Source organism: Argiope bruennichi, chromosome 4 (genome assembly GCF_947563725.1).
Source record: "Argiope bruennichi chromosome 4, qqArgBrue1.1, whole genome shotgun sequence".
NCBI lineage: Eukaryota > Metazoa > Arthropoda > Arachnida > Araneae > Araneidae > Argiope > Argiope bruennichi.
Window position 1 is genome coordinate 129,726,562 of NC_079154.1, and position 18,734 is coordinate 129,745,295.

The 18,734-nt window shown below is 27.0% G+C and overlaps 1 protein-coding gene across 4 annotated transcripts in view; it reads left to right on the forward strand.

The window, feature by feature from the left end:
- The window catches only part of LOC129965583 (vacuole membrane protein 1-like), a 62,267-nt gene extending 49,102 nt beyond the window's left edge, over nt 1-13,165 (forward strand). For 3 of the 4 annotated variants that reach the window (XM_056079604.1, XM_056079605.1, XM_056079607.1), the window contains exons 4-12: nt 587-697; nt 2,734-2,813; nt 4,052-4,139; nt 6,711-6,762; nt 6,892-6,971; nt 7,759-7,839; nt 8,549-8,727; nt 10,957-11,059; nt 12,058-13,163. In XM_056079604.1, the coding sequence (XP_055935579.1) occupies nt 587-697; nt 2,734-2,813; nt 4,052-4,139; nt 6,711-6,762; nt 6,892-6,971; nt 7,759-7,839; nt 8,549-8,727; nt 10,957-11,059; nt 12,058-12,210 (927 nt within the window). In that variant the 3' untranslated portion in view covers nt 12,211-13,163. Of the gene's footprint in view, nt 1-586; nt 698-2,733; nt 2,814-4,051; nt 4,140-6,710; nt 6,763-6,891; nt 6,972-7,758; nt 7,840-8,548; nt 8,728-10,956; nt 11,060-12,057 lie in introns of all 4 variants that reach the window. The other variant, XM_056079603.1, reaches the window with a different exon arrangement.
- Nucleotides 13,166-18,734: the final 5,569 nt, after the last annotated feature.

Here is an 18,734-nt window from a genome sequence, read left to right on the forward strand (position 1 = left end):
AGATCATATGTAAATTTGAAATAAATGAAAATTTGGGAAAAGCATTTTTCCCCCTTTTTTAGTATGAGAAATTTTGGAAATTCCATTTAAGTACATTTTATATAAAAGAAAAGAACTGATAAAAAAATTTAAGATTAATACTTGCATTATTTCATGCATATTCGAATCTCGGATTAAAAATGTCTGTCAAAAAAGGCTTATAAATACTTCTATCAATTGGCATTTGAGGAAAGAAAATAAAAATTCACCTTAAAACAATTTTTCTTCAATTTCAAATGGTGTTATAATAATAGTTAAAAAAAAAAAAAAAGGCTGTGAAAATAAAATTTAAAAAAGAAAAGGAGTTTTACATTTTAGTAATTGATTCTCGAGAAATTTTAACAATGCTTTTATTTATTTTTATTATTTTGCCTCGACTATTGTTAAGAGTAAAATGAGTGTACTATGTAATTAAAAAATTAAATATCTTTAATTGATATCCATGTGCTATTTGTTTAAAGGTTGAAATATTTAAATTGCTGTTTTATGATTTGTTTTGAATAATGGCTGTTTTATGAGTAATAAATTATCAAAATATTTTTTTCAGTATGTTGTTCGTGTAGAGAAAGAAATTTTAAGATGTGCCTACTGGATAGGCCTTGGTGTTTTGTCTTCAGTAGGATTAGGTACTGGTCTTCATACATTTGTGCTTTACTTAGTAAGTTAATTTTTTTTAAAGTATTTTCTTGTTCTGCAGGATCTGATATAACTATAAAATATCTTCTAAAAGATCAGTCTTCTTAAATATTTTATTCTGTTTCATAATTAATCTCACCTTGGTTTCTGTTTTGCTTATTTTTTTTCAAAACTTAAAACAATTTGGAATAACTTGATTTACACAATTCACCATGCACCTTTTAATGTATATAGGGGCAACAATTTATTTTTTCATGGGAAAAATTATACATTTTCCACATATTTAATAAGTGAAAAATATCAGATTTTGTCATCATCTTTATATTGTTTTCTGTATTATATAACAAGCTTATTTACAGGCACACAAAATTTTTGTGTGCCTGTAATTTTCTCTTTTATCCATCACTTAAATATACTTCTGTTATATCATTCTTTTTGAAGAAAACCTAAGTGTCATTAGAGCATTACTACATGAATTTAACAGTAAATTCATTAGAAGATTTTTGTAATATAATCTAAGCTACATAAGATTTGAAACTTTTCTTAGCAGCTAATTTGATCGTCATATAGTTTTTTGGATTTATTTTTGCCCAGCTTGCATCATTTCTTATTTTGTCTTCATTAATATCTAAGCTTGGTTCTGAATCAGTGCCTGAATATACATCTCATTATTTGAGCTTCTATTTCTCATTACATGAAAAAAAAAATTTTAAGTAACAGTCCAAAATGGTCCACCATGGCAAAATAATGAATAGGATATTTTTAAATGTGAATATTCTAAATTAAATTTCATATAAAGGTTTTCAAAAGCATTATTGAAAAACTTTTTTGTTGTTGTTTTCTTTTTGCTTAGTTATGGCATTTTTTTTTTTTTTGGAGCAAATCTGTTATTTTCATCTTTTTTTCAAAAATTGTTGAATAACATTCTTTTAAATTAAAAATATCTTTTGAAGTACTGGCTGAAATTTGTATTCTTTGTGAAGTTTCTGATTGTAAATGATAACTGCATTTTTACTTCTTTACAATTTTTCCTCATATTTTTGCAATAAATCCTTTTTTTCTTTTACATTTAAAACTTTAAGCAATTTGTTTCTCTATTATGCCTCAAAATAATTATTCTTTTCTGATTTAAGGGGAAATTTCATGGCCCTTTAATACATTTTTAATGCTGGTCTTTGAGCTATTTTCAATTACTATTCTACAGCATTGTTACCAATATTTATTTGTTTTTCTTGTCAATTCCATTAATTTCATTTCAAAACATGTTATTTTATTTTTTAGTTCTTTGTGATTTCTTCTCCTTTTCTGTCCACTTCTGTCTCTTGTATTCTAATTCCTTTAAAAAAAAATTTGGTTCTTTATTAATATTCTGTATATTTAGACTAGATGGAAGAGTTTGTAGCTTTCATTTTCTTTCAAATGTAGTTTGTAAATTCAGTATTAAAAAGAATGCCCCTTTTTAATACTGGATATATAATTTTCTTCTATAAGAGAGAGAGAGAGAGAGAGAGAAAAGAGGGAGGGGGTTCTCATTTGTGTTAATTGAAAAATATTATTCTGACTATAAATTTGCAATGAATATTTTTTGCTAACAAATGCAAATCATATGGATGATGCAGTTATTTTTTTCTAGTGTAAAAAGTTAAATATAACTATAAAGAATTAAATTATTATCCTGTTTTTGAGTATAGTATTTTTTGATAAAATATCTTATATTCCTTTTTTATCTTCTTTCTTTTTTAACATCTTTTCATGAATTTTATATATGTAGCATACCTTTATAAAAGTTTTATATTATTTAATTGGACCTTTATAAAGTATGAATAATAATGAGAAAAGTAATATTTTCATCAGAAATTTTTCCCCACCTTCTCAAAATTATAATTTGCTTTTTAAAATTGCAAGAAATTACATTTTCACATTCTTTTATTGTAATGTCATGTGATGCTTATTAATTTTTATATCAAATATTGTAATAATAGGAAAATAATTATTTGCTTGATTGATGAAATGAATTTCAAAATATTTATTTTTCAAAAATACTTATTATCATTCTAGGGCCCCCACATAGCAGCTGTTACTTTAGCAGCTTATGAATGCAACAGTCTCGATTTCCCTCAGCCTCCTTATCCTGATGAGTAAGTGGTGGTATCTTCTATTTGAATCACTGCAATTCTGTTTTTATATGAGGTTTTCTTATATCAAATGTTGCAACTAAAGTTAATTTGTTTAATTGTGAATATTTCTTAATTTGTAGTTTTTTTCATTGCTTATTTTTTTCATGTATATTAAATTTTTTATTCCTTTTCTTATTTTATAAAATTTGATTTAATCTAGCTTTTGATTATTTAACTTTTTTTTTCTGATGTCAGTGATGTTACTTTAAAAAAATAAGTTTAAAATTGCAATTAACATACTAATTCTATATAATTCAACTTCTATGTTTAATATAGACTCATAAGACTTTTAAAATAATACATTATGTAATATATTGCTGTTTGTGATGCATTAATTCTAGGGAAAAAAAGTTACTTACACCACTATAACCTTAATTTATCCATTTAATTCTTGGAGAACTTAAGAAAAATATATGGTACAGTAAAATGTTATGAAAACTGACTTTTTCAAAACAATAATCAACTTCCATATTTAAATGCTACCAAATTATATGATGATGAGTGATGAGCTTAAAATTCCTGAAATTATGATTTATGAATGAAAAATTACATGTCATTATTTAAATTTAGTATTGTGTTAATTCAAAAAGTAATCAAAGATAGAAAGTATCTAATATTTTAAAATTCACTGATTGGAAGAATTTATTATCGTTTTATAATTATTTAAAAAAAAGGTTTGCAGTTATTTAAAGAATTTATACTTGTTTTAAGAATTTATACCTATAAAATTATACATGAAAAATTCCTGAAATTTTGAAGGAGTAATTGCATTTTAGATATAACCTGTAGAAATGAACTAAAATTTGTTTAATAGTGATTAATTCATGATTGGATATTTGTGTTAAAGCACTGATGTGTTATTTCATAATGTTTAATTTTTGATGTCTTCATATTTGTTAATCTTGAATGCCTGTTATTCATTATCATTTATTTATTGCTGAAATTCTTGGTTTAATTCCCTCAGTTTTTAAATATGCTTCCTCATTCATCCTAGACTTCAACATAGTAAAATATATCCAATTTAAATTTGTCTTGCAGAACCCATTGGTATATAAACAGTGTTTAAATTCAAAGTGTTGAAAAATTCTTCAGTGCAAGATATTGTAAAAATATCACTGATTCTTCTTTTTAAATGATATTGTTATTTAAATGCATTTTCTTTTAAAGGGAGTTGATAAAGAATTTTATATTTATTTTAGAATCATTTGTCCAGAAGGCGATTCTAGCAATAATATAATATCAATTTTAGCCATCATGAGCAAAGTGAGGTTAGAAGCATTTATGTGGGTGAGTCTTATTATTCATTCAAAAAATTTTATTTAAAAAAAAAAAACTTTAAAAAATTTCTTTTATTTATGTACTCAAATCTTATTTTCTTAATATGAGCTAGCATTTTAAATTAAAATGTTAATTTTTACTTTATGCATAAGATAATGCAAAATTTAATTTTCTATTATTTTTTTAAACTTTTAGGTAACATTTAAATAACTCATTTTGTTACAGTGTTCTTTTTGAAAAATAATTGGCATTGTTTAATATTTAAAAGAGTAAAGTTCAAAAATTTGCTTTATTTAAAAGTTTTCAAAAAAATATCAGAAAAAGAATGTGGCTGACTGATTCAGCATTTTTATTTTTTAAAATTTACCTCTGAATAGCAAGAATGTAGAGTGAAAATCTGGAATTTGATAGCGTAATGATTTAAAAATACGAATTTAATAGCCATGATATAACAAAAAATAATTAAGTGTCCCATTCAATTAAAAAGAATATTACCTGAATCTACAGTACTCCTTTCTGGTGATCTTATTTCTACTTTTAATCTTTAAAATATATCTCCTTCATGTAGATATATTTAAAGATTAAGTTGAATACAAATGATTCATGAAGTTTGTTGCTAATACATATAATTCTTGCCACCTGTGGTGATCTGCTGACAAAAGATGATTTTCGGAAGACAAAAGGAGTTTTGGAATCGTAACCTGAAGTTCTGTAACTGCACAATTCACAATAAGTCTGCTATCATGGGGGAAACATTCCAAAGAGAGATGCTTGCATCATCTGTTTGATACAAATAGCAGTTGCTTTAAAATTGAATATTGATATAGTATATCAAATATGTACATGAAATGTTTCCTTAATATAAAATATGGATTTACTATAATAAAGTGCCATTTAAATCAACTATTTTATATTTTTGCTAACTTGAGTGTGCCATTTTTCTTTCTCTTAATATTTTCATTGCAGCCCGATTTCTATAAGCCTTGAACATTCCTTGTATTTAATTTTTTTTACAAATAAATTATTTTGTTTGTTCAAAAAGGTCTTACATTTTTCGTCCTTGAGAAATAGATGTATACCTTCATTACTTTTTGAGATAAAAGTTAATATATATATATTTTTTTAACTTGAGAATTACACCAACAAAAAAAGGATGTTGATATAAAAATGTTGTTGATCACCAGTCTTTTCTCTTTTGGGAGGAGAGCAGAAAAGCAAACAAGTTTGTCGCAATTATCATGGTATCTTCAACTGACTGAATAGTTTAAAATAATGCTGCTGGATAATTCATTGCATCTTCACAATATTTTGACAAGTTCACAGTGCCTAACTGATGTGTATGCAGAGAAATTAAATTATAAGACAATTCAAATTTGTTCTTTGACATGTTTCCAGGCACCAAAATTACTGAAAAGTTCTTATGCGAGCCAACATGATGATCTTATTTAATTTAATTTAATATGGCTCTTTTTATCAAGAATATTTTATTTAAATGTTTCATAATGTGTATAGTCTTTTATGCTTGATAAAGTATTCAACAAATCTTTGCAAATAAGCAAATAAAATAAATGGTTTACTACATTGCAATTTTAAAACTTCCTTAACTATTTCAAATTTTAAGTGATCTGTAGTGTTTTATCTTTTTGTTAACTCTGTCAATTTTGCCACTTATGTGCTTGCCACTTTCTTCAAAGTATCAAATTAAAAAAAAAAAATTGCTCTCAAGTTGAAATTTTTTTGTAAATGCTGTTTCCAAATATTCATCTTGGAGATCATTACTTCATTTTGATATTACTAATACTATTTTTGAAGGCATATCTATATATAATTTGCAGACTGAAATTTCATTAAGATTATTTTATTATAACTGTATCATGAAATGATTTTCAAGCATTAGTTTTGTTTGTATCTAATTTTTAGCTTCAGAATATTACTTGTTCTTTTTGCAAATGCATTGAAGATTAATTTTGTGAATGTAATATTTTTTAAAAAAAATCTATAAGCATTATTACAAGCTATTCATTGCCCATTAAAATTACTTGCTTTCAGAAATTGATAGTCACATTTTTCTTTATACAGGTTTCATTGACATTTGTTAAAACCCAGTAATTTGAATGGCAGTAACATTCTAACATATAGGATTTTTATTTAATTGTGGGATATGTATCTAAAGCTGCAAATTTTATACTTAACTGAATACATGTCTTAAGAAAATAATCGCTACTGCTACCATATTTCTGCTGTTAATTTTTTTTTTGTTGAGATTTCTGAATTGAATAACTTCTAATTGTAGTATTGAAAATCCTGTAAAATTGAAATTTTCTAACAATGCAAGCTTATAAAATACATACACAAGTTGCTTTTAGCAAATTAACTAATTTGAGAAACTTTAGATTTTTAAGCGTAAACATTTTTAATTTCAATCGCTTTCAAAAATTGAATTGTAACACATTTCATTTGATGTATTACAATAAATTTTTGTTCTATACACTTTTATGTGACATTTAAAATTATCTGCTTTCATTTATGTCTAATTTCAAAATAATCATTTATTTGATACTTAGATTGTTAATTTTTTAGGGTCTTGGTACTGCCCTTGGTGAATTACCTCCTTATTTCATGGCAAAAGCAGGTACTATTTATTTACTTGGTATTTTTCATGTCTTGTATTTTCTACATAGCTGTCAATTGCATTTCTACATAAATTTTATACTAAAAGTTATAATACACTTTCATTTATCTATATTAAACCTTTTTGCAGCAAGACTATCTGGTCAAGACCCTGATGATGAAGATTTTGAAGAGCTGTTGCAACTGAAGAGAAATAAACCAGGAGAACAAGTAACTAGAATTTCTATTTTGTGAAAAGTTTTTGGATTATTTTACCTGCACTTAGCATAGCATGCTTATGATTCAAATATTTAATTCAGTTATATCAATAAATAAATTAGAATCCAACAACAGCAAATCTTGCTGCCTTGAGTATTTTTCTTATAAATGGCATGCTATGTGAATCTGAATGCATAATTCAGATTCAGATAGATTCAATCTAGGTTATCCTGCATCTTTTGTATCTGTCACCCAATAATGTGCCTATAATAGTGTTTTAAGACCTAGATAAAATATTGCTGTTCAGTGTACTTGTAAATATTCAGTATGCTATTCAGTGTATTGTTTGGATATATTTAGTGTATAATTTGAGGAAATTCTTCTGATATATATTATATTCCTTCTGAAATTTATTTACTGCTCATTCACAAGTTGAAATGACTGTGGTCAATAGGTATTATTGGAAGTAATTTTGAATAATGCGTATAAATTCTCCTTTATGTAAAATTTTATTTGATTATTGATGTTTATTGTTTTTAATATTTGAATTTTTTTTCATTTATATGTGAAGAATTTATCTACTTTATCTTTCTGACTCTGTTCTTAATATGTAGCCAAATGTAATGCAAAATGTCAAATCCAGATGTGAATTTGCATGAATGAATGGCAATGAATACTGTTATGCTGTAATAAATATATTAAAAAATGTTTTTTTCCAGTTGCAATTTATTATACCATTTCTTTTATTTATCTATTCATTTTGGTTTTTGTAACTCTTTCTCTTCCTTTTCTTTTTTAGTCATTCTATGACAGAGCCAAATTGACTATACAGAATCTCGTTGAACGAGTTGGTTTTTTTGGTATTCTGGCATGTGCATCCGTAAGTATATTTCAGTGTTTTGAAGCAATTATTTGTAAAAATTAGCTTGTTTAAATATGCTTGAAATTTGCATTATTTTATATGATAATGTCATATGCTGTATTCTGTTGTCTGGTTTTATTTCTTGAAAAAATATTATAAAATCAAAATCTTATAATTATTAAATTAAAATTATCTTTATGGATATATATATAAGAACTTCATATATCAAAATTTAAAATTGCAGATTTTTTAAAAAAAATTCATGCTTAATTTGAATGCTAAAATTTCCCATATTCTAAGTGTTCGTGTGAAACGAAAAGCAAAAATGGAGCCTAAATTAATGATTTAAAAAAAAAAAAAAACCCTGAATGAATGTGCTGTTATTTTGATTTTCATCAAATGTTTGAAATCAAGGTGGTTTTTTAATAGTTTCTGCTTATAGCATTAAGGAATCTGACTGAAGTCTTTGCAATTGATATTTTCATGATCCCTAATTTCTATACTTATATTCCATTTGAGGCATAATAAATAAGTATAGTGTAAATATTGTAACTTGACAATAAAGATATGTCTTAAAGATATTAAAAGCTATCACATTTAATGAATAGTGAGTAATTGCTGCAATGAAAATGTCTATATTTGTTTGATAAAATATTAAACAGATGCTTATGACAAATGACATACAGTTATGACATACAGATTAACTTTTTTTTTTTTTTTTTTGCAGATTCCAAACCCTTTGTTTGACTTGGCTGGCATCACCTGTGGCCATTTCTTAGTTCCTTTCTGGACGTTTTTTGGAGCCACTCTCATAGGAAAAGCCATTATAAAAATGCATATTCAAAAGCTTTTCGTGATTGTTGCTTTCAATGAGCGCCAAGTTCATGACCTGGTCCTCAAAATGAAGTGAGTGAATTTTTGAGTATACAATTTGTGTGTAAAAAATTTTTAAATTTTGGGGAGCATAATGCGAGATGGAAATTAAATTTTAAATTCCATATGAATATAATGCCAATCAAATAATGAAATTTTTTGAAGATAAGACTGAGAAAACTGAGAAAACACTAAAGCAATTTTTAAGAATTTTAAAAAATGTATATTTATCATTTTTTTCTCTTTGGTCTAATTAGTGAATATTGAACTAGTGTATTTTTGGTAATAAGTGAGAAAAAGGGCATTTGTTTCCAAAATTTGAAAAAAAAAAAACCATGCAATAAATATGTTTGTTGTATTAGTAGTAAAAATTAAAAAAAAAAAAAAAACATTCATTAATTACAAGTTTAGATATTTTTGTAGAATCATATAATATATATTATTGTAATGTAAACTGATTTGAAGCTATTCATAAAAATTCCAAATTGTTTATGCTTCATTGAAAACTTTTGTATTGTGGGGGGGGGGGTGCTTTAAATAGTATGAAGTTTTCTTAACTATTTGCATTTTATAGTAAAAATGGTCCTGCTTCATAGTTTATATTAGAAGGATTACGTCTTTGTAGAAACCTGGGAAAATTGTTGTAAATTTGTCCTTGACTATTATTCAATATAACATCATTTTTGTAATAAATAGAATTTTTGAAATATCATAACTTTATATATAATATTTAAATTTATAGTGAGATGTAATAAATAGAATTTTTGAAATATCATAACTTTATATATAATATTTAAATTTATAGTGAGATGTAATAAATAGAATTTTTGAAATATCATAACTTTATATATAATATTTAAATTTATAGTGAGATGTAAATTTCATTTATAAAATCAGATAACATTTTTTTTTAGAATTATTGGTTTAAGTTAACATGAAATAATTGCAGTTTCTGCTAAATAGGTAACAAATTAAGAATTGGAACATTTTTAATGTAGGTGCACATTCATATTCCTACTATTTTGGCATTTGTGGGAAAAAGAAAAGCACCTTTTATTATTTATTAATTTTTAAAAATACGAAACTCCTCTTATCTAATTTAATTTTTACTAATTTTATCTTAAATTTTTAATTTTTATATTATTTAAAAAAATGCGACCTAGGAATTAAAATAAGATGTCGAGCTTCATTATTTGATGCTATATATATGTAACTTTCTAAAAGTAATTTCATTTGATTTTGATAATTTGCAGTTAATAATTTTTTTTAATATATTAAACATAGCATTTATGAGGAAATGTTTGATATATCACAACTAATAGCATATTTAATATCACTTTTTTGCTCCTGGAAGTGTTTAAATTTTAAGTACTTTTTATTTATACACACAGTCTGGTGTTTTCTCTTTTAGGACTTTGGTAGATTTAGCAATTGTTATATGCAATTTTTGTATGATATATCTTGAATGTATGTTTTATTTATTTATTTTTTTACTTATTTCCAAAAAAAAGATAAAATTTTATAATTATTTGCTCCTTTTATTATTCATGATATAAAGTTTTAAGATTTTGTGCACTTTTTTCATGAAAATATATTAATTATCAGTTAATTTATTGAAATTTTGATTCCAGAAGTGTGGCACCAACTGAAAATGAATTTGTGGGAAACAATACGTCTCAAATTTTTATAATATTGAATAAGAAATTTGTGATTAAGATATAAAAAAATTAAGATGCTGCCAATGTTGTTTTAATCTTCAGTTATCAAGTGGGGATATAACTTTTCTTTTCATTTAGCAATAACAAGCTACATTGTGTATGATGATATTAAGTTTGAAAACTAATATTTAATACTTTTTTCTATAACTTGCATCCTAAATTTCATTCTGAAAAAAATCTTCATTTTATTAACCTGCATAATTTAACATTTTACTCATTTTGAGTGAAATGTTCTTCAGTTTTATAGCTTTTACTATTTCTTTAGTCATTAAAAATTATCATATTTCTTAGAAAATATGGAAATATCTCCCATAGTATTAAAGTGGTAAATTATGATTATAAGATACAACAGTTCATGACTTATATAGGTTTCAAAAATATGAAAATTATCTCTCCTAGATAATGTACAGAGTGCATTTAATTGCTAATTTGAGATAAAAGGATTTGTTCTATTTTATTACATTCATCATTTTTTCTTAATATCGAGATGAAGTTAAAAGCTATAAAATGTTATTACTGATTGCTTTTATTCTCTTTCTTCTAGATACATACCATATGTTGGGAAATATCTCCAGTACCCCTTGGAGGAATTTTTGGCTAAGCAAAAGGCTAACTTACATCGAAAACCTGGAACACCTGGAGTATCAGTAAGTTATATTATATTTCATTGATGCATTAATCAGTAATTATGCTGTTTTTTAGTTTAGGAGGAAAAAAATCTGTTCATTATATTAATGTATTGAATATCTAGTTATTTAAAGCTTTATGTTGCTTGAAATACTGGTTCTTACTATTAAAAAGTTTTTTTTTTTTTTTAATATTATTACTTTCAATATTCTCTAAAATGTAAATTTATTTCAAAAAGGAAAGAAAAAGAAAAAAGAGAATATAAAATGAAGTGGCTTTCTTATTTTTAACATCCAAGTTTACTTTTTTGAGCAAAATTTTATATTCATTGATTGCTTTCAAAATTTGACTTTAGTGAATAACTTCCAAAATTCATTTAGATTATTGTGCATTGTATCATGCTTTTTGATTAAATTCATTGTAGGAATACTCAGTTTCTTTGTTTAATTACTAAAGAAGACCTTAAGAAAAATCCTGTTTTTAATATAAATAATTTAAAATTATTTTCATAAATTATATTGCTTGCTACTTAAATGTACATTGTGTATTCAACTCTTGTCTTCATAAAAGCATTAGCAGATCACTTACTTATTACAAGAATTATAATCATTAGTTTAAGTAATTGCTGCTTCAGATGTAGAAATATCATGTGAGAATTATCAGGAGTTTCCTAACTTAACCGGTAAATACTAAAATTCAATCACTCTAATCGAAGGGAATTTTTCTTCAGATATATTTTTTTCATTTGTTTTATCACTAGAAAACTGAATAATTCCAAAAGAACTACCTTTCTAAGCTTTCAGATTGTTTTATTTTTAGAATTATCTGGATAAATTTTTATTGAGCTAAAATATTTATGTAGCTGTATTTTTTACATACTATCATATTTTTATTATGTGAAAAATATTTTATCTCTAATGTTTGCATATTTTTGAAAAACACATCTTCTTTTGTGATGAAAGAGTTATATTGACTTTTGTTGTCTACTTCATAATCATGATTGTATTTCTTTTATCAGGAAGGCACTTGGATCGCATGGATATTTGAGAAATTTGTCATCTTAATGATTTTATATTATGTGCTGTCAATCGTGAATTCCATGGCCCAGAGCCACCACAAGCGTCTGTGGAAGCGGCAACACAGATCGGTCCCTAAAGTGGCCACGGACTGAAGCTTGCTCTTTCATTTCCACGCAGGGTGTCACTGCCTGCAAACTGACCAAAACTGTGGGATATGTGTTCTGCATAGATTTTATAATGGCTACCTATATTTTTCCTAACTTATCATTTTATAATTTTCAGCTGTCAAGACTCAAGTAGATGAAATTCATGTAATTCAGAGGACTAACTTATAGTAGATGAAACATGTGTTGTCTCCATTCTAGAGTACTGGTTTATAATGAATATTTGTAAATACCTTTGTTACAGTGGATCGAGATGAGATTTTGTGATAATTCTGTTCATTGCTATGTAAGAGTTATTTATTTGAGAAAATTTTCTCTTTGTTTATTTTTTTACAAGGGCTGTAAGTAAGGCATTGAACAAATCTTGGACAGATGAATATATCAAAGATTAAAGAAGCATTTGTTTGATTTTTACATTTGCAGATTAATATATATCGGGTATTTTGAGTGTTGCAGAACAGTATTTAGTATTTATCAATGATTGGTGGCTGTTTTCAAATGCAGTGCATTGACAAACCATTTCCTTTTGTACTTGATATTCTTGTTGAGAAATTTTATGACTTCTTTTAGCATGATTTGAAACATTTAATAATTTTATTACCAATGTTTTTCTAATTTTGCATTAATACTTTTGTGATATTGCATCTTATACAATCAAGTGCACGTCGCCTGTAAGTTTTCATACATTTTGGAACGAAAAAAAAAAAAAATGATTCTTTTTACTTGCTTCTATGAATCTATTGCACTATTTTCAAATATTAAAACTGGTACAATTTCGGATATTGTTATTGCAACCCATTTTAATGATGAGAAATGTTTAAATGATCTTGTTCTTTTTGCAGTTTAATGTTACAGTATTTTCTCTAGAAGTAATTGTGCAAGAAATTATGCTCAGTTTTCTAGAAAATATATTGTTCTCCATCTTATTTATTTGTATTTGAAATTATATTCCATTAAATTAATTTCAAATAGTTTCCTGTTATTATTTCACAGTTTACAAAGTTGTAATCTGAATAGAACAACACTTCAAAGAATAACGAAGCATTTATTAATTTTTACATTTGCATAGTAATATATTTATGTAAACATTTACAATAATATCAAAAACTCAAATCCATACAACTTTTACAATAATGACCATTTAGAATTCTTCTTTTATGGCTTTTGAAATATTAACTTGACAATTCAATAATGTTTTAGCTAAAAACTATAATTTTTGAAAAATGTAATTCATCTGTTATAAAATGGTTTAATTAATTTGAAATGTAATATGGCAAGTCATGTGATATGTATAATAAAAACAATATTCTTTATAGAATTGGACAAATTTTGTTTGCAATTTTTTATTCAAATTTGATCTCTAAAGAAACATCTTCGTTAAGTTTAATGGTTTAAATCCTGCTGTACATTGTGAAGCAACTATTTTCATCATTTTAATGAAGTAGTTTGATAATTGTTAAATATAATTTTAATTAATGAGGATTTGTTAGACAAAGAAAACAAACTATCAAATAATTATTCAGTGATCTTAAATGGGAATTGAAAATATTGATGCTGTGAACTTTTGGGTTGAAGTATTCAAATTCAAAGAAGATTAAAAATGACATCGTTTTGACAAAACTAGGTAATTCTGTTTCACTTTCTTTTATGTATCTACTTTTGAAAGTGTAACTATTTGGGTTGTTTTATAATAAACAACTAATGACTTGGGAGTCTGGATTGGAGCACTTAGACTTGGCAGTTTTTTTTATTTTTTTTATTTCCCATTTAGAACTGAAGTGCAAGAGTTAACGACATGGCAATGAAATGTACTTGAAATTAAATACTATATAGCAACAACTTACTGTAAAGTAAAATAATAAAAGATTTTATAAGAAACATCTTTGAGAATGAATAGTCTGTATCCTGAGCAGATCATAAAATATTTATTTTCTACAAACAAAAACGTGTAAGGTTTTAGATTTATTAATTTCTATAGACTCTATTAATCAAGATTTTATCGAAAATTTTCCATCCATGGTATTTTATCCACACGCTAATTCACTTTATAGCCTTCAAAATTATTTTGAGCACTCCCCCCCCCCCGAACAACTGCCTATTCTACGCGATCAGAGTATTCGCGTTTTTAAGATCATATTTCAATTTAGCATACTACTCAAAAATAGTTGATTTCCCTGGCACAGACTTTATATTGCTTACCCAGCCAATGTTTGGCTTCCACGGTATTTTTCTCCATTAAAAAAAAAAAAAGTGTTTAATCAACACACAATCTCCCCCCCCCCCCATAGTTACAAAATATACCACTGAAACCTCTGTAACTTGCAAACTAATTGCCAGAATGTCATGAAATTTTGACATGTAATCTTTGAAGGTTGTTATTGTCCAAAAATCTTATGGGTCTGCCAACAGTGTTGCCACATTTTTTTGCCAGACCAGACTTATTGAGTGGCGTATTATATACTTGATACAAAGCATCATCTGATATAGTATCTTACCTTACCTGCTCTTTTCTAATATTTTTCTTGGATGTACTGATTTATTTTGCACATGATTAAAGTACAATTATACTACCTAATAAATCCAATGTATACGAATGCATAAACATTGAATTTTGCATACATACCCATATTTTCTCCTTTCCTTTTTGAGAAACAATAATAAATATCTGATATTTGTTTTAAAAAGGTAGATGAATGCTCTATTTAGAAGCAACGTAGAAGCTATTGCTTAAATCGTGCAATTTTAAAACATTGTCATTTACGTATGATGCAATCTTAGATTAAACGCCCGCTCCAAAACTATGAGCACTAATGTACAAAGTGTTTCATTAAATAAAGTGGGAAACTGCATGAAAAACTGGCTTTTAAAAAAGTAAATAACAAAAAAAAAAGTTAATATAATTTTTATGCACCGTATTGCAAAAGTGTCAGTTATGAAAATATTAACATTCATCTATGCCTTCACAAAACTTCACATTTCTATTTAAAGAATTTCTGAGATAAAAGTTTTTTTCGTGTTTAGAACTAATTGTAAATTTAAATAAAAACATTCATTTTATTAAAACAAGTTTACTGAATGCAGAAAAATTTTCATATATAAATATTTGTCTACATCATCCAATTATAATGACTTCAAAAAAATTCACTAATCACGCTTAATGCTTTTATCTTTGTTAGTTGCAACTTTGACTTTCAATAATGGAGAAGAAACTGAAAATCACGATATCTTGGGTTAGATTAGTTATATTAACTTCCCATTTTAAAGTAACACTAGGGTTATTTGGGATGGACCTAGTAAATTTGAACCCGGGATCAGATGACGAGGACGACACTTGAGCTGATAGCCCCTCCCCTCTCCAAACTTCGACATCACACCAGCGGGAGGGCATTTGGTCCCGACGGATTTAACGTGCACCAGACCCGCTTACGCGACGGTTCTTTGGTGGAATCGAGTTTCGAACCTGAAATCCTGTTCCGAATCCGAGATTTTATCACCAAGCCACCGCGGTCTTAAGATATATCGAAGTACAAATAATTTTATTTTCTTGCTGGAATGCCGCATGTAAAAGCCAATGCTAATGAACATTACCAATTGCAGTGCAGCATGAAATAGCCCCACTACCAACCGTATATGATCGATTTCATACTCCAATTCTGTTTCTGGTGAGTCATGACCCTCGTAATTATAAAAAGTGCAATCCTAGAACGGGAGCTCGTCAATGTGACGCATTGGTAAAGAAAAAAAATATTTAACACCCAATAAGAAAATAAAATTCTTTGCCGACACTTCTGTGCTTAAAAAAAATGACATATTTAGTAACAAAGAACGTCTGGATATGTTGGCGATTTATCCTGCATGGAATCGAAATTCCTGCCTATTGGCAGAACAATGCAAACTCCGTTTTCAACATTTCTGGCATCTTTTGAGAAAATGTGTATACAGAATGGTTTAGTGGTTACAAATATTATTTTCTGGTCAGGTTTAGAAAGATGAAGCAATACACCTGTGATGCAGAAATTTAGATTTTAGTTTCCTTTTCAAGTTACCCTCACCTCATTCTACAAATAGTCTGTACAAAACCGGCAGTGTAGAGAATATTTACGCTATAATAACTGGTTTCCATTCATACATTGCGTTGCTGCTTATCCCCCTTGGATTGAACACCAATTCAAACCAAGTCCAAAAGATCGATTCGTAGGAAAAAATTTTAAACCGACATTTACATCACTTTACAAGAGTAAAAGAGAAAAATTTTTCCGTTTAGTGATCATATTACGAGATTCCGATGAGGATTTGTTTGACAAGTGTAAACTTAGGGGAGGGAATCTTAGGTATCTTTGAATAAAATGCGTAAATGCTATGGATATTTAAACTTTCCCTTAAAGTGTGAGAATTGCACGGCATCAATTTTTTATATTGCTTGTTAGAAAGAATTAAATATAAAAAAAAGTAGAATAAGAGAACATTTTAGAATAAAGTAATATGAGTTAATTTAAGATAAAGATTAGGAAATCAATTAAAATTTAAATTAGATTTAAAATATCATCACAATTTTCCTCCCATCGAAAGACGTGGAAGTGCGCCAGGGCCCTTTAATACACAATCCTACCTTATATTGGTATCCAGGGTAAGAGATTAAAGATATATTAAAAGTGATATCTAAGTTTCTTTTACCTTCAAATTAATATAAAAATCCATTTAAACGAGATTATAGATATAAAAATATAATAGAGTTATATTTGTGAAAATATTATGTAGATTTTAATAATCAATAAAACTAACAAAAATAATGAAAAGGGTAATGTAAAACTTATTTTCTGCAGACACTCAGTTGAAAGTTTTTATTTGATGAGGATTGTCTCTACAGTATGCTTGCATACAATGTCTTCTAACGGTAAAAACTTGACTCGCCAAAATTATCAATTTAGTAATAATACAGTGAACTACTAAACTGAACTCGAACAATAACTGAATACTAACATCGTTATGATTTTATATAATACATTTTGGTTTGAAAATAATAAACACGATTCAAAATACTGAAATAAATGGTATAAAAATGTAAAGTGTTTATATATAAATATGAAAAGAAAAATATTTGTCTTACTTGGTAGCTAACTAGCATTTTAGTAGGAAATGAAGGAATAAGAATAGAAACCGCAAAAGTATTATTCAAAACAAATAAGTGAAGCTCTTTCTATCACAGAAAAAAAAATGAATAAAACTCATATTTATGAAAATATAACAAAATTTAATTTAGATATATTTATAAATATATAAGTAGTAAATACTGTGGAAAAGTTATTCATTCCATATTTTTGAAATAGCGAACGAAATGTAGTCAACCCAATACATTAATTTCGGACCATTCATCCACTCAATTGTTGGTGACATTCAGAAGATATGCGCAGTCGTAGATGTCCTGTGGATTTTATGTCACACGAGTTTCACCATTCAAATATGCATCTATAATTTCGATGATATAACATCAACCATCTAGCTCATTGTGCTTGAAATTATCATATTCGAAGACATTTGAAAATATAAACAAGCAATTAATTTATTTTTCAGAAGACTGTTCAAAATTAAATAGAGATCTACAACACATACTATGATAAAATGGTTCCATTTAGCTTGTTAATTTTTTTTTCATCATCATTTTTACAAATACACCAATGGACAAGACTGTTAAATTGTTGACCAAAATTTCTATTTACAATTACAAATCCGATGATAAAATTATTTTCTCTATTCCTTTGGATTCGTCTTTAAAATTTTTTGCGCTCACATATATGTGAACACAATTTCTCATAATGGTTAAATAGATGAAATTTGAATGCTAGTAAATAATTATATGACTAAAAAGTGTGAAATTTGATTTTCATTAGCATTGTGTAAGGGTTGCCTAAATGAAAAGTGGACAAGTTGAATGAAAATAATACTTTTGTTGGAAATCAAAAGAAATTGCCATGGGCGTTGTAATACATGTGGCATCGCTTAGGTAGCAGGTCTATGTCTTTGCTGTAGAAAGATGGTGGCTGATTCTTGAGGAACTCCTGCACAGCATCCTTCACTTCGTCGTCCGAATGGAAACGTGTTCTTTTTAAGTGGCCCAAAGATGTGGAAGTCACAGAATGACAAATCCAGACTGAACGACGGGTGTTCCAATACGGCCAAACGGATTTTTTTTTTAAAGTCGTCTGGAGACGTGTGAGGGGGCATTGACATGGAGAAGGATCACTTATTATGTGAGAAGGTCTGGACGTTTGCTTTTGATTGCTTTCTGTAGTTTCGTAAAAGTATCGCAGTATTGTGTGTTGAATTGATAGTGCTCCCTTGGGACAGGAAGTCAATCAAGAATGGTCCATGGCAGTTGGAGAATCAGAAACCGTATTAATGCGCGTTATTCGATCTGGACGCATCCATGTATAGTATGACTTTACTTTCGATCAATTTCCTCTGCTACGAACAGCTTTCAGTGTTAAAGGCCGTGTACAGTGTACACCTCCTTC